The following is a 17,455-nucleotide window of genomic DNA, read 5'->3' as shown; positions in this document are numbered from 1 at the left end:
GGATACAGCTTGAATGATGAAATGTTAATAAAGCTTATTTAATAACCAATTTCCGCCAACCGTAGCCATATGGCTACATCCTGCCATTTAAAGTAAGCGTCAATATCGAATTTCCGTTTCGCATCCGCATTTTTCCATCGGTGGGTTTTGATTCGACCGGCTTCAAAAATCCTATGTATTATTACAGAAAGGTCTTCTCCTCATTCCGTATACTCTCCTTTAATACTGCACTTAGAGTGATAAATGAGGTATCATTTTAAACGTTGAATCACCGGCCTCTGACGAAAATTACGATCTCAATCTCAAATTTCACCATTTACCCATAAATTTGACTTTGAAGTTTCGATTTTCCCGTGTCGATTACTTGCTCGAGGTATATCGACTCCCCACATTTTTTTCTTAACTTAAAAAAAAAGGTTTAAAATCCCATCAAATCCAAAACTAAACCAAAGAAACGTATATCATAAGCAGACAAAAATATACAAAATAAAATCTAAGAAGTATGAAGAATGTTAATGGTTATCTAAAATAGACATCGTGTGTAGATGTTTTGAATATTTTTGCGTGAAAAAAGAAATTAATTTATGATACACCCTCTTCTCTATTTGAAACCCAATCAGGTATTCTGTTTCCTTATAACGTGCTTATTCACTGATAGCGTTAAAGTGCGAAATTTTCGGGTTACCTAGTTAACCAATAATTGGATTAATCTATAGCAAACTTTGACGTCATCCAACAACCATGATCATGTCATCCCAGCAAGTTCAAGACACCATTACTCACACAAACTTATGGCTTTTCATTCCATGATTCATCGCCTGTTAAGCATACCACTTTCCAAAGAAGACTTTAAGAAAGAAATCATCACCATTAAACAAATTGCTTCTGCCAACGGTTATTCTCATAATTTAATAGATAAACTGATTTTAAAAAAACAGAGAAGATTGGCTATCGACCAAATGTTTTCGGCGGACGAGGATAAATAGAAGCAGTGGTGCACAGTGACGTACCTCGATGCACTTTCTCTGAAAATGGCTCATCATTTACCCAAGGACAAATTCCGCTTGGCTTTTAAACCTTATTCCACCTTAAGGAGACTGATCGTTAAATTCAAGGACCATATAGACCGATTGGATAGATGTGGAGTATATTCTTTGAAATGCAGCGATTGCAATGGTGTATACGTGGGACAGACAGGAAGAAGTTTTGAAATCAGGAAAAAAGAACATTTAAGTGCTTACAAACATAATAAAGATGAAAAGAGTAATTTTGCTAAGCACTTAATATGTAACTGCCACAGAAGCGATTTAAAAATGAATATTTTAAATTTTTGCAATGACCGCCGAGAACTGGATTCTAGGGAACAGTTAGAAATTTTAAAAATTATTGAAAATCAAGATAGTACCTTTATAAATGAATACCTCTACCCATCCTTTTCACCTATTCTGGCGTCCGTTTTAAAATTCATCAAGTAACTAGGTAACAACAAGATAAACGAATTATAATTAGCGCCTGATGATGATGATTACTCATTGAAACCCGGGTCGCGCTCTTATAAAATAAGTGGTATAAGTAACTGTCTATATCCAGGAAATTTGACGACATCTTTAAACCAGCAATAGTGCATTTTATTGGGAAAGGAAGGAAGACGGATGCACTGGAAGTTCGGGAGATTACCCTTAATGAAAACCTTCTCAACGACGTGACCTTTCCTAACCCATCCCCCTTATTATTCATCATCCTCCCAAAACCCCTACCACTTCGACTCGAATAACAAACTTAGCATCCCCTCACCCCTTACCCCTCCCTGCTCAACCAATCTCATTGTCAGCTTCGAACCCCCACCCCCAAGGGCGGATGCAGTATTTTTTCTGGGGGGGGGGGGGGGGGACAGGGTCTAACTGGCAAACGATCTTTTCATATTGGGATTTAAAAAACTAGATTCAACAATTACTCTACGAAATATACTCTTAATTTCATTGTAAAAGTTATTAAAATGTATATATTTATAACTTTTACATTGAATTATAAAACTTCTTAATAATTGCATTAAAAATTTCGTTTATTTTTTTAAGCGCCTGAAGGGGGGGCACGTGCCCCCCTGCCCCTAAATCCACCTCTGCCCACCCCCTCTAACAAACCCCCATATCATGTATCATAGAGTAAGTAATTACTTACTATAGAGTGAGTAATTACTTACTCTATGCATATATAAACCTGTCCTCGCCATAATTATCATTGATATTTATATACTTGATAATGGCTTGACAGCCGAAACCGTTAGCAATTTGAAGAAATAGATTGTAGAAGTCACGAAGTGTTTTCATTGTTAATATGGTGCCCTTCCAACACGTTCAAGTTTCGATTTAACATAATTGTGACAGATCGACAGGGAAGGTTCACTCCACAAAGAGAGGACGGTTCCCCGATAACTATCACTTGCCTCGCTTAAGCTCTTGTCTGAAGTGCTTGGAGATGAAGGAAAAGGATTTACTGCAAGTAATAGTTGGCTAGACAGATTCAAAAACCGATATGGAATTCGTCAGTTGAATGTGTGAGGCAGTAGCGGATACAGAAAAAACTCAAGTGGGGAGCGCAAAAGATATCTTGAGCTACCTTTACTTATGTCATAATTATACAAATAATTAAGTTACGTGCAAAGCTTAACAAAGTTTTATTTAAACTGATAATACGCATATACAAGACAATGCCATCTTATGGTATAAAAAAATTAATATTGTGGTTCTCCAATGCGGGCGGCCCCGCAAGAGGGGGGGCGCCCCCTGTGCCCCCCATATGTATCCGCCACTGGTGTGAGGCGAAAAATTTTAAGCCGATGAAAATGCGGTTGATGTGTTTAAAATGGAATTCGAAAAATTAATCTCAAAATAGGTGAGATTGCGCAATCGTCTTGTTGATATGTACTCGCTAAAAGCTCTCGTTTCATCAAGCCCAGGGATTAATTTTTTCAGACAATTATAATAGCACGCTTTCGTCAAACCTTAATTATTTAATATCCTTAATAATCCAGAGTATTTAATAAAACGTCAAAAAGGCTGTATACATAAAAAAAACTGTTGTCATGGTAACTACAAAGTGCATCCAAAAAATGCTTACGTTGTCATAGCTTAGTAACTAAGGAGTTGCGATCCGATGTTTATGGAAAAAAAATTCTAAAATTGTCTCCCCTACCATCCCGTGAAGAATTGCAGATTCCTCCTCAAATACCCTGTATTTTAAAACTTAATTGTAACTGGGCATGTCGTTTCACGATTCATCGCAATGCTCGATTTATTTAAGACTGCCATCCTTTAAAACACTTCCAAGTACATTATGTTTACATAAAATTAACAAAAAGGTATTAGCATCATAAACCTACACTTATTCAGCTATAAATAATTTGGTTTGGAGCTTCTTCTATAGTTAGTTGTCTTCACTTCCGAGTTTTTGAAGTTGGAATTTAATAACCTCCAGTGGGTAAATTAAATTTCGTGGTCTTTATCAAGATCATTTTACTAGAATATGTAACATTGGACGTTGACTTACCTTCGGGTGTTTGAAATTCGGGAGGTGCCATTCGATTTATGCCTTTTCACACCGCAAGTTGAATTGCTGACTGCACTCTCTTTAGTCCTGCAAATAAGAGATAAAATTGTAATTATGAAATACAAATTATGAAAGGCTTAACGCTTTCACAAAAAAACTATGAGACACATTAGAAATGATTCTGACTCCAAGATTGGCAAGAAAAGCAGATTTGCCACGTCTTTGAGCCACAACGCGCGTGATGATACGAAAGATGAAACTCCAATTTTATCACAAAATCGAAGTTGAGGTAAGATATACTCAGCGGGAAGAGTAAAGCAGAAAAAGTTGTTTTAGAAATTGCACCTTCCCATGTAGGAATGAAAACAGCATCGAGTTCTGCAGTTTTTATTCCTAAAGCTATAACAGGAAATTAACGATACCTTGTTTTGATTTTTTCACTAATTTGACAATTGGCAATTTTCGTTGACATGTTGTTGAAAAAAATGTTATATGCATCCGTATATATAATAATGTTACCTTCCATTGCAAAATCCAATTCTGTAAAGTAGTAAAGAATGTAATACAGTATTCCGTATGGATAAAAAGAACCATGAACTTTTCTGCTATTATGGTATGTTGATTTGAGTTTACAGAATGCCTGGAACCATGCTGAAAAACGAAAAAAATATAGATGTTTGTTTTCACCAATAAATCTATGTTATAAGACGAAGTCGTAAGTCGTGTTAGTTTCACCAATTATAACGCAAGAACAGCTGTTACGATTTTAATGATATTTGTTCTTTTTATTCGTCTCAGTCCCGAATATTAGAATAACCATCGAAGTATCGTAAAAGTTCAACGAAAAAATTAATTATAATTTATTGAAAAATTAATTACGAATTAATTATTTATGTTAGTATTTTTTGGGGTCGATAAAGCTGCAGCAACTGTCAACTCGGTCCAAACTACGAACTAAATGATTTTTTGAAATTTAATGACGGGCCTCGTAACAATTTTAAAAACATTCAGGGACGACTTACAAAAATATTCGGGAGGCCCAAACCGGGGATCTTGCCCCGGGAAATTTTATAAGAAGTGAGTTTTAAGTTTTTTAAGCATTTAAGATGAGTCATATGATCAACATTAGAACCCTGATAACTCGAATGCCGATGTCTGGACACTCCGAAGAAAATCGACAAGCCTGAAACATTTTTTCCTCGCACCCATAACGAATTTTGAGGGGACTCGGGCCCCCTCAGGTCCCATGGAGTCGGCGCCACTGAAAACATTCTAATAGATTGAGAATTCAACTCGAGTAAATTTGAGCTAAGCCAAGCTCCATTTAACACGTCACTATCGTTTTATAAAAAAAATCACAGACGGCAAACAAAAATTTAGGTTACCGGTCAGCTTCGCAGCAGGGTCGATTTCCTGGTTCCGTCGGCGTTGTCATTTTGATGGCGACGTTTCACCTACTGTGCTGCAAGCGTCCTCAGGACAGGCTGGAGTGGAGAGCGCATCTAGGGTGTCCGATATTTATACGGTAACGCCTGACCGAGAAAGGCGTGCGCTTGTTGTTTACTATGACAAATTTCCTGTTGAGATTCTACTATTATAAGCAGTGACGTCACGGCAAAGCAATCAGCGCCGGAACTCATTTTCCTCAACTTTTTTTAGAAGTGATATATTATTCAGTGTGTTTTGTTACTATTTCAATTTTATTATAATTTTTTTCTGGTTACGAATGCATATATTAGAAATTCTGAGGTAACAATATCAGTTTACGTGTTATTTGACTATTTTGTCTGTTGTTAACCAGTGCACAAACGGCGTTTCGGCACCAGGACACCACTGATTATAAGGGTGGAAATCTATTCTACTGCTACTGCAGTAGCGGTGCCGACTTAAAAAAAATATTGGGGGGCCCAATCCGGGGGCCTTTCCCGGGCAATAGGTCTCTGGACAAAATTTTAATATCCCTTCAAATACTAACTAAAAATCGTAAAATATAGTAAAATTGTCCTAAAGGCCACTTTAACGCACTTATTTTACACATTTTCTTAAGAATTTACAAAAGAAATGACCGAAACAGTTCCAAAAACACACCCACTTTAAAACGTAATTCCATTGGCCAGCCGGAAAGTGACGTCAGCTCATGCAATCGTGTGGGAAATCCAGTGGCGTTGCGCATTGTCACCAAATTTCTCGGCTTATTTAACGACTTTAAGTGAGGTTTTATTTCTTATATATCTTTCGGAGGTTTTATCGTAAAAAGCAAACGCCACGGAACTTGGTTTCACCAAGGCTGACACCGGAAACTTGCCGAAAATTACAACGGCAGCAATGTTTACTTACATAAGCAACAGAAATTGCTACATGCATGCTGAAAGCCGGGGAGTGAAGATGCATAGCTATAGAAATATAATATCACCGGCTCTTGTAAAATACATACTAAATGTGTTTATGAAATTTAACAATGATATTACATTTATTAGGGTCGGACGAGAAGATTACGCTGACGACGCCATATGTTTACATATGTTTAGACTGCCATTGGTTGCGTGCAAATTATGCACAATCAAAACGAATGCATCGTTCGAGCTCGTGTGTGCCCCGAGCACAACCTATTCTGTGGAGGCACGAGTTTTTGAGGAGGACGGTGAGGTGGAAGTTAACAATGCAAAGCCTTTCTTGCAATGATTGCATAGCTAGTTCTGAGAGCAGTTCAAGTATTATGTAAGTAGGGCTGGGCAAAATTGAAATGCACAATACCTGTGACTTGGGAGTTTGAAATCTGAAGGCATGTTTACACGGTACATTAACACGAACGGGTTAATGTCTAAATGTATGAACGCCAAAATGCACCGTGTAACCACCCTATTTGTGCGAATGCATGCACAGAAAATAGAACCTGTTCTAATTTGGTTCATGCATTCGTACATGTTCCGTTCCGGTCCACAAAAATCATTCACGCAAACGTACATCAACTCGTACGTGTTAATGTATCGTTGAAACGCAGGCCTTCAAACAGTATTTGAAATACTTTTTGAAATAAAAAAAAAACATTTGTAAGTCGGCCGGTCGACGGCCGACAGGGGATTCGGTAATATATTTACAACACCTTCCCTAGGTATTTCGCTGGAATCCTCATTCCATGGACAGGTGAAACTTATTTCAGCTCCAAAAAATATCCTCAAAAAGCAAACCACGGCATCACCTTATTCATTAATCTCCAGAATTTTCCCTACATAGTGAGCAACTGACTTTTTGCTGCTGAATCTAGCCAGCATCCAATCTCCACTTTGAATGTTAATCACCGAATTCTTTAAGCTTTTTCGACTCACGCTATCTTGTTTCATTAATACCATTTGCATTAATAGCACGTCGTCTACATCCTCCTCGTGAGAAGACATGATATCCAATGCCCTATCATAATCAATCAACAAACTGAAGTAAGCTATCTTTATCAGATAAACCTTCAAAATAAGAGTTAATGAGAGGACTCTAATTAAAAGACCTAGTTTTATAAACTTCGGTGTTTTGCAACATTTATTTAAGAAAGTTTAACTCAAGAACTGCCAGACTGTAACTAAATATTCAATCCATACTTCAACCCCGTATCCTGGGGTAAGTGCGACAGGGGGACGCACTTACCCCAGGCACAGAGCTGTGCCCAAGGTAACGGGTTCGCACTTGCCCCGGAAGGTAGGAATGAACGGTTACGACGGGGAAAGTGCGACCCCCCATCTTAACTAAATATAATGACCCGAGTTCCTAAATTAAAAGTAAAGCAAGGGAAGCCAATCCATGAAGAAGAGAAAACAAGATATAGTTCTTACCTAACACCTCCGATGCGTTGATTCAGAGGGAAATGCGTTATAGCCTCTCCTCACAACCAACTAAGACTACGAGATGAACGGACGGGTATATTTCCCAAGCATGTGGAACGAGAAATTAAGGGATAAGTATTACGAAGTCGTTGGCTCTGGTTTCATAACAATGTGTGGAATATGTTGCACTACCGCCACCTGCTTCGAGAATGGAAATACGATTTTCCTGAAGGGGAGTCGCACTTACCCCACATCACCTTATGGAAACTAAGAGATCTTAAAAAATATTTAACCTGTTTTTGCTCGTAAGGATTGTTACAAATAGTACACGAGAAAGGTACGTTTTAAAAATATATATTTTATTTTTTAAAGTAAAACTTCTCAAATTTTGCTCTATATGGTTGCATTAGTCTCCGCGAGGAATACAATTTTTTCAAAAAGTGTCGGACAGAGATCCCCTCGAAGTGGATAAAGCCAGCAAGTGAAAAAACTTTCCACTGGTGAAGATGAGTAGGTATAGGATTGCGTCAAATCTGATAAACAATGCGTTAATATTAGAATTAATTTTTTTCATTCATTCACATTCGTCGGCACTTTCTCATCCGAATCAATCTTCGTTCTACGTCTTGGATGACCGTATGAAAATATTTATTTGGAGCATTTCCAGTCGTATTTCTGAACTTAGGCACAATGCAGTAATTGAAGCTATACGCTGCGACATATCGAGGAATAAGTACGACACGAAAAATACGGCGTAATAACCACAATATCTCCACTGTAAACTTCAATAATGTGCACGGTCAAGGTGGTTAAGAACAACACTATTGCATGAGCTGACGTCATTCAAGATGGCGGCGGTGCGAATTACGTTTTTCCTTAATGGCTTGTAAGACGTATTTTAAATGCTCATAATAAAAAATAGATGACATTACAGGCATATTGTTATAACTTTTAGCTTAATAATTACACCTACTTTTCAGAAACGTCTTTACCTAAATAGGTGTTCAGAGACCTATTTTATAAAGAGTGTGTTTTAAAGCATTTTAGATGCCATCTGATCAACATTAGAAACCTGAAAACTCGATTCTCGATAACTGGACACTCCGGAGATAATCGAAAAGCCATACACATTTTTGCTTCACCCCCCCCCCCCCAATAACGAATTTTGGGGGGGGGTCGGGCCCCCTCAAGTCCCATGGAGTCGGCGCCACTGTACTGCAGATCTGAACGCCGCGATAACTTACGTCTGAATAAAAGCGTTTAATATAAAAAATCGAGCATACTTCTCGAGGTCTTACACATAGTTATTTGAAATATGGTGGTTTCCTGTTATTTTTTATTGCCTAAATCGAAAGGCTATTACTCCTGGAGTACGTATTTCACGCTTTTAGATTTTTAAATGACGATATATATATTTCGCGATTAAATGACAAGTGAATATTTTCAAGCGCGCGAAAACGCGACGGGTAAGTATGAATTCCGGGAAAACTCCGTGTGACGTCGTTCTGGTTCCCGCTGCTGTAGGTGAGCTGACCTTGGGGCGAGGCTTTGAGCGCTGATACGACGCGGGATGCTAGCAGGTAGCAGAGTACCTTGCTAGCTGGTAGCGCTTGGCTTAAATAAGGATTATTAACACCTTATCAAACGAAGAAAACTTTCCGACCTAAGCCAGTTTTAATAAGTAATTATTAAGATATGTTTCCCTGAGCTCTGTGACTCATGCATGCATTCGTAATCTCAGACGATGTAAAACTCCTGACTGCTCGTATAGAAACTAGGACCCTGTGACATCACGTGGAGTGGCATCGCATGGTTGCCAATCTGGCCTTTTTCAAAAGAGGATAAAAATTGACCATTGCCATTCGTCTAAACCGGTATTTCTAATACCAAATAATTTGTATGTTATGAATACACTAATGGTGGGTAACGAATCGCAATCAATGCCTTTAGTTTTCTTTGATAAACGAAACTACCCTATTACAAGACACACACTGACGCGGAAGCGAAAATACATATACATGCTACCCCATCCATCATCTCGAAATGCGAGTGGTGTACGGTGTTGGGATGCCAAATATTACAACTCAACAACTTCATTCCATGCATATGCAATGCAATTTTATCATGTAATATTATGGAGAGTGGCATATATCATAGCATAATTCAATCACAAAGAAAACAGAACCTCACTTCACCGGACACAGAACAACCCGGGTTAACCGGTACCGCCAACGGAAAAGAAAATAAAATAATGATTAATAAATAAACCCGGAGTTTTATCACGCAAAACGAGGAAGGAAGTAACTGAGGCAGGTGAGATGTAGTAGAATGGCAACATGATTTGATGATAAAGAAGGATGGACATTTTTCACAAATTTGTTTAACAACTAGCAGGCTACCCGGCGTTGATCGGGAGGGATACTACCCAGAGAAGTGGCGCAGCGAGGGGGGGTTTTGGGGGATAAACCCCCCCCCCCCAGAGCTCAGAGAAATTTTAAGTTTAATTCATTTTACTTAATTGGATTGATATTACTAATAGAATAGTGTCAGGATTAATAAAATATCCCTCAAAAAGTCGTAAAACTTACAATTTTGAACTATTTATCTTTAAATTCCGTAATGTAATAATCTCGCACTTACCGCTTATCCTGGTGGGTATTCCATACCCCCCACACATCCCGGTATTAGTAGCACCTAAACCCCCCTCCAGCCTTAATTCTTAGCTGCGCCCCTGACCCAGAGAAGTGGGAAACTTTGGAACTTGGAATTAAAGATCATATAGGAGGATTTTTATGTTTTCTCCTTGAGCGTGTCAAGGGGTGTGCCTACCCGGCAGGCTGTCCAACTGCGGAAGTTATTTAACGTGATGTCACAAACGGTAAAGAGAAAACGACGCAAAGGATTTGTCAGACCCAACCGAAAGTAGCACTACGGGTTTTGATAGTATTAGATGCACCTATTTACTAAATTTGGTCGCAATCCGTGCAGCCATATGGAAACTCATAGCGGACAAACAAACAGACATCCTCTTTTATATGGATATGACCGTCATGTCATTCTCAAGAACAATGTGAAATTGTTGAAATCTGGAGCTGTATTTATACCAGGGATGGCAAGTGAAACGATACGAAAATGTTTCGTTTCTACTTCGCTTCTACCTCTACTTCATTCAACCACACTTCGTACTCGGTGCGTGGGTCGAAACTATACTATTCGAAGGTGAAGCACTTGGTCCTTCCGGTGCGAAACACTATCTTCGTTTCGTTTTGTCCCTGAGTTTTAGTTTAGTTTCGACACGAAGTAGTTTAGTAGCCGATTTCGTTTCGACCCTGAGTTTAGCTCACCCGGGTTTTAATTCATTTCGTCTCTAAATTTCGCTTTCGTGAACGAAACTATTGAGATGTTACTGGTTTTGACTTTCGTTTAGTTTCGATTGCCATCCCTTACTAATACTGTTCGTATGAGCGGATGGGGAAGGTTTATTACGGGGGAGATGCGTCATTGGGTAGTGCACTTGGGGAACGGGATGGCCAGGAGTGGCCCATGAATGTTTGTTCGTTCATCAAAGAAATGCTCTCTTCTCGTCATGGTGCCGGAGCGCCGTTCCGGCACTAGTAAACAAAAGACATAATAGTCAAATAACACTTTTAAAATTTCGTTGCCTCAAAATTTCTAATATATAAATTCGTAAACAAAAAAAATTAATAATATGTAAATGTTAACTTGTAATAAAAGAACACACAGAGTAACATTTCACTCATAAAAAAAGTTTAGGGAAGTGTGTTCCGGCACTGCTAATTTTGCCATGACGTCATTGTTTCTCGCACAATTTCCAATTTCTCAAGGGCGGCCAGTATTCGGCCTTTCCTCTCCACGTGGACCATCTCCGGGTCAAAATCACAACAATGTTTCTCATCTAGGAGATGTTTCGCCTCGAGAGAGGTGGTATGTCCTTTTCCCCTGCATATTCTGTGCTAATCCGGGTGGTAAAGTAAAGAATGTGCTAAATGAAGGTGAAAAATAAGGATAGCCTTTTAAAACTTTCCTTAACAGGTTATATCAGGAAAATCATGATAAAAAATGTTTTTAAAAAAAGTGAAGGAATCTTTGTTTCAGCGGTTCGCTTAACAAAGAGAGGAAGGTGTCCCGATAACTGCCCCTTGCCGGGCCTAAGCTCTTGCCTAAAATGCTTGGTGATGAGGGGATAAGATTTACTGCAAGTAATGAATGGCTATACTCAAAAATGACAAGATTCAAAAACCGATTTGAGATTCGCCAGGTGAATGTGTGAGACGAAAGATTGTCAGCCGATGAAAATGCGGTTGATATGTTTTAAACACAGTTCGAAGAGATAATTAAGAAAACACAAAAGACCAAATTTTTAATGCCGATGAAAGAGGGCTGAATGTTAGTCAAGAAGTCTTTGTGCTGAGGTGGTCCGATCTCAGTGGCTGCTCTACGTAATTGTCTCCGAGTGAATATAAACCGTTGCCAGGCAAAACATTTTGTGACAAGATTCTTATGAGAAGCGGTGTTCAGACATATAGGGAGACTGAAGTAAATCGAACTGGGACACTGCATTCAAATTGAGTTGCGCGTCCCGATCGGTGATTCAAAATAAAAAGCGAATACTCCAACCACCCCCTCCAACCTTCCTCCCCTCGCTCTGAAGAAGACGAAAGAAAAACGAATACGGAGAAAATCTTGCAACCCTCGAATTTTGGTGGAGGGCAGTGCTGGGCAGGATACGCTGCGTTGACATAAAGCGGTTTAAAAATTAGTTGAGTTTTTTTCTTTCTCTGGACCTCTATGTTTGATGTGTATTCTGTGTCTTCAAAAGCATAAATCTTGGGAGAACAAGGCATGTTGTAATTCATCTTTTTAAGTTTTAATCAAGTAATTTTTCAAGATTTCAAATTACGACATAAATTTTCATAGCCGGGGAATGCGGTAGCATTTATTTAGAGCACTCGGCGACGAACCAAATCAAGACAAATACTCCAAGAAACTGAATCAACATCATAAATAAGACAAAAGTTTTTTTGTCAACATGGCGAACACGCGCAAAAGTTTTCACGACGAATAATACAAAGTCACTCCTAACGCCATCAAGTGTAGTCGCTCAAATTTTCTTGTACACTAATTGTAAGAAGCAGAAATTAAAACTCGATAATACAGTGTTCTTACAAAAGAAAACTTTCTAGCGGTTGAATAAAAGCGATTACTCACATTGCTTCCTGTGAAAGTGGACTGCTCAGGAGGAGGACTCCAAAGAAAGCTTGTATTTCAGCCTTGAAACCTTCGAAGAGTGGGCAGATTTTGCAAGAGAAATGGAATATCAATTTTTATGATTATTCCTCGAATAAGCATAAAAATAAGTCCTTCTCAATGACTTTACTTGGTGGGTTCTTCGAGGGCACATGCGATAAGTAGTCCGAACACGAAAATAATGCCTTAGAAGAAAACAATCACGGCAAAGTAAAAACAAATGAATGAATCGGCGAAACATTTACTTTGGGTTCGAGCGCGGGTCATACCTGATAAGGCCGAGAATCTCTCCTCAGATAGGGAAAGTGAGAGCAATTTATTGGCGATGAGTAAAAACTCGTGGGGTCGAGTTGACGCAGAAAGATTGCTGTTCGAAACGGACAAGATAAGCATTTTAGTTCGGGAACAAAGCTGACGTGGCTTTTGCGTAACTTATGAGCATTGATTCATTCTATTGCTGGATGGGCCGCCGAAGTCATTGGTAGAAGCCGAGCCATTGGTGGACGACATACATGAATGCACGGCGGAAATCAAACGGCGTTCAGCGATGTAAGAATCAGCAACCAAAAACATGCTTTAAATCAAGGCATTTTCGGCTCTGATAAAAGCACTACCGAATGAAGTTCATATCCTGTAGACTTATGGCCGGATATTTAACGACCCCCACCGGATATTCGTAATTGATGTTTTTTCACTACAATCTCTAACACCGAAAGTAATACTGAAGTGTTTTTTTCGGGAAGTGCCGGACGTGTGCACTGTTCGAAAAATCACCATTCGATGGCAATGGGAAATCCACAGAATGTTGCTGAAATTAATTTCCGATCGCATGAAAAGGAAAAAAAACATTGTCACCTAGTTTACGACGGGATGCTTGTTTTTATGATGATTTAAAGTTGACAACTGGGATTTATATTTGCGATTTAATGGAAAGGCTTAACCATTTTTATTGTATTGCAAGAAAATCTGTAACAATATGGCGTATCAGTTTCACATATAATTGCGATTGTTTCCCATGAAATAAGGAAAATCCCGAGATAATTACCGTCAACAATTTCCTGAATTTTGAACTACTCATCCCGATACGTTTCAGCGAGAATTAAATGCTCAAAATATATTTTAAAAAACAGAATTACATGGGTATTTCATGTATACAGCTCCTGCTGCGACGGTTTTGGTTTTATTCCGATTGAGAAGACAGCTCGAGAAAGCGGGAAAACTTCTCATCGAATAGAAAAAAAACAAAGAAGAGGCTCTGCAGCACATTGAGTTATCATCGATTACTTTCGCTAGTACTCGTCATACTAGTAAAGAAAACGTTTTGGACTATGTCGCCGCGTCAATGTTTGAGTAGCCCCGACGTTTACCGAGCCATTACCGACGTTTACCGACGCTTTTTCAACAGAATCTACTTGAAAAAACGACTAGCTTTGGTCGGGACGTGTTGCAGCCACCCGAAACATTGACTTGGCGACATAACTTAAAAAAGTTTTTTAATCAACATGCCATAGATTAGTTAAATTAATGCGAGTGCATTTGTAAATGTTTACTACTAATACTGGGGAACCTATGTATGTATTCATGAGAGCATTTTTTGTGAAGCCAAAGGATATAAATGATGTTTTTAAACGTCATTAGGTAGGTATAGAAGTCAGGTAAAGAAAACAAACTTGATCAGCTAGATATTTAGCGATGCATTTCATTTTCCACTCGATATTAGCACAAAACAGAGACTAAATTGTATCCCTTGGCCACCAAGTTTTTGTATATTTCTTCCATCAATTCCGGTACCTAACTCTGTTTAGAAAAAATTAACTTGTACCCCTTAGCATCTCACCCCCTCAATTATTATGATAAAAACAGGGGTGCCGACTTACAAAAAATATTGGGGGTCCAACCGGGGATCTTGCCCCGGGAAATGTTATAAGAAGTGAGTTTTAAGTTTTTTAAGCAATTTATAAGAGTCATATGATCAACATTAGAGCCCTGATAACTCGAATCTCGATATCTGGACACTCCGGGGGAAATCAGCAAGCCTGACACATTTTTTCCTCACACCCATAACGAATTTTTGAGGGGGCTCGGGCCCCCTCAAGCCCCATGGAGTCGGAGCCACTGGATAAAAACGATAACAAGTATAAGATTAGGGAAATAGATCACAAAACGAATAGATGTCGTTTTTTCCGTGTGAAATTAAGGACGATACCTGCGATAGTTTAGATGTAGGATAGCTTGACTACGAATATGTTAAATAGGCTCTACCTGTCTAGTTAATAACTTATTACATTTTGTTAACACTAGATATCTGCATGCATTTCTTGGCATGTTATAACTCTTGAATGAATCACTTACAAAGATAACTTTTCGATTTATAATAATATTTTCATTTGCATGGTAGCATGTTGTAGTCCTTAGCACTCTCCTAGTTTCTTGTCTGATCGTATCTCGCTGTCCTGAGTGATTGGCCTATGTCCAGCAAGCGAGCGTGTGTCTGCCTGTTGTGTAGTCACCCCATGCCATACATCCTGGTGGTGACTTGCATGGCACCTCTTAAAATAGATCTTGACGTGCCGATCTCACAGCAACGCTGTCATTGAAATAATGTACCATTACTTTTAATTTGTCCGGCTATCTTCCTCGTCTGGTTATTCTGCCACAAATATCCCCCTGTAAATTTTTTACAAGAGGCCATACTGTCCTCCTCTCATAATATGCCCTTTTTATTTTAATAAGGTTCTTATAAACAGACCTATTTTTGTTTTATCTTATCTAAATCATCGTTATTTTTGTTTAAAATAGTGCATAAGTCTTTTTTGTTGAACTTTTTGAACTCCTTATCTATCAGCAGTAAGATTTTCTTTATTGTGTGATTTAGAAGTCTTAATGGACTAATTCATGCCTACATCAAGAGCCGAGCCAGAGTATTGACTTCCTTTTCTTTACCTAGTTCAGAATTTTTTGTAAGTATTTAAGATTTCCGGCCAATAGCGCCGTGTCAACAGCAAACCTAATATTTTTTATGAGCAATACATTTGCTTTTATGCCAGTTGTTTAATTCTATAAGGCTGCATAGTTACATCTTCGGAATACATGATCACTTTCACCAATTCTGATATAAAATTTAGGGTTTTCATGTCGGTCCCTTCTTTCAAAAAATACTTCTCCCGAATGAAGAAGCAGTTTCCGCTTGTAGTTGACGAGGCGTCTGAGTCCAAGGTGAATGGAGCGATAATTACGTCAGTCAACGCCAACGCGTTCCCGTAGTGCCTCTGGCGAATGCTAAATACGGGGGCAAGCGTAATGGTCCCCACTGTCTTAAGCTTTTGTCAGTTCTTTTTCACGCTTTTTTTACGAGTTATTTATAAATCCTGGTCGGAGAGGTGTTAGGAGAAGTGGTAAACATGATTTCCTTTTTTGTGTTTTCTTTCCTGCGGCGCGACGATACAGATGGCATGGATATATAAGTGGGGCAATCACTCTCTTACCATCAATAAAAAACGTATGAAATAATCTTGATTTTTTTTGTTGCTAAAAGGTTTTTAATTGCATTTTCAAACTCGTATGGTTTTATGCTTTTGTTTATTTTTGGACACGGGGACAATCTGAGTATTTTTCTTTTGCTATATAGCAATGAAAACACATCGGTTACTTATTCTAAAATAATGTAAACCTTTCCTGATGAGGAATTTGATAATGTGCGACTTTTTCCCTATTTAAAATCTGATGGGGGTATATTTATACCGCCCCCCTTTTGGATTTAATGTCCCTGTCTCTTAAAGTCACCACTGTGGACCATTCGGCTTCACGAAAATGTTTACTGAAGCTAAACTGATTGAGATGCTTTCTTGATGATCGAGGGCGTGATTCCCAATTTTTTCCTGCCTTAGAGGAAAGTCTTTCACATAAAACGGATAACGTAGTCGTTGGCCGGGAGTGACGCTACTGATTGTGAGATCAAAAGAAATTGTCAAGACCGAAGTCGAAAAATCGTTTTTGGATCGAGACTCAAAGATCATTGCTCGATTTCCTCGATCTTTGCCATCAAAAACTCGATTTTCGATTTTAATCGAAATAGATTTTTCCATCAGGTTTCACGCAGTTATAAAAAGGTGGCCTCCTCCCACTGTCCTCTGCGGAGATTATTATAGCGACCGAGCGTTAAAATCAGGGTAAGAGGGTGAGGTGAAAGTTGGGAGGAGCAGGAAAGTGGTGTAGAACTCAGCAAGGTTATTGGCATCCGGAGAGGAATCCAGGTGGCAGCACTAAATTAGGTATCGTGGCCGAATAGAGATGATCGGTTGCGTTAGTACGTTTGTTCGTGTGAAGCGATAGCCAGCCAACACTATGCCAGAATATTGCTATCTTAGCCGAATATCAATAGCGTTATGATGGAAAAACATAAAATTAGAAGTTCATGAGTAACAAAATGCGCGGTGTTTATAATTGTAACAACCAGTGTGAGACAAATTCTGTCTCTCTATAGAGACATGTATGTGGACGACGTATATAGAGACATGTATATAGATATATGTATACATACATAGGTTCCCCAAAACCCCTAATTTGAGGAAGAAGTGGGAGCACGTGTCTGGATAATGGATAAGAGTTAGCTAGCTTACTTAAGAAAAAAATGTGAATGGATGATACTGAAATATATGAAGGGCATGACAACGTCAATGTCTTTTTTTAATACCTACTAAAAAGCAGTTCGCGAAAGTATGGGAGTGCCAGAGGAGAGGATGCAGACAGAAGGCTGAAGCACAAGTAAACAAACCGGCCGATCATCTCTACCTCATTTCTCATATTGGCCACCAGATAGCAGCTACTTT

The 17,455-nt window shown here is 38.8% G+C and overlaps 1 protein-coding gene across 2 annotated transcripts in view; it reads right to left on the bottom strand.

Annotated features, from left to right (window-relative positions):
• Positions 1 to 12,764, bottom strand: part of LOC124158697 (7SK snRNA methylphosphate capping enzyme bin3-like) — a 58,986-nt gene extending 46,222 nt beyond the window's left edge. Inside the window, exons 1-2 of one of the 2 annotated variants that reach the window (XM_046533932.1) lie at positions 12,588 to 12,764; positions 3,547 to 3,633 (exon numbers count right to left, since the gene is read on the bottom strand). In XM_046533932.1, the coding sequence (XP_046389888.1) occupies positions 3,547 to 3,633; positions 12,588 to 12,589 (89 nt within the window). In that variant the 5' untranslated portion in view covers positions 12,590 to 12,764. Of the gene's footprint in view, positions 1 to 3,546; positions 3,634 to 4,931; positions 4,997 to 12,587 lie in introns of those variants that run through there. The other variant, XM_046533931.1, reaches the window with a different exon arrangement.
• Between the last annotated feature and the right edge of the window lie 4,691 nt (positions 12,765 to 17,455).

Source organism: Ischnura elegans, chromosome 5 (assembly GCF_921293095.1).
Source record: "Ischnura elegans chromosome 5, ioIscEleg1.1, whole genome shotgun sequence".
NCBI lineage: Eukaryota > Metazoa > Arthropoda > Insecta > Odonata > Coenagrionidae > Ischnura > Ischnura elegans.
Note: the sequence above shows the minus strand (reverse complement) of the source record. Positions and strands in the feature narration are given on the sequence as shown.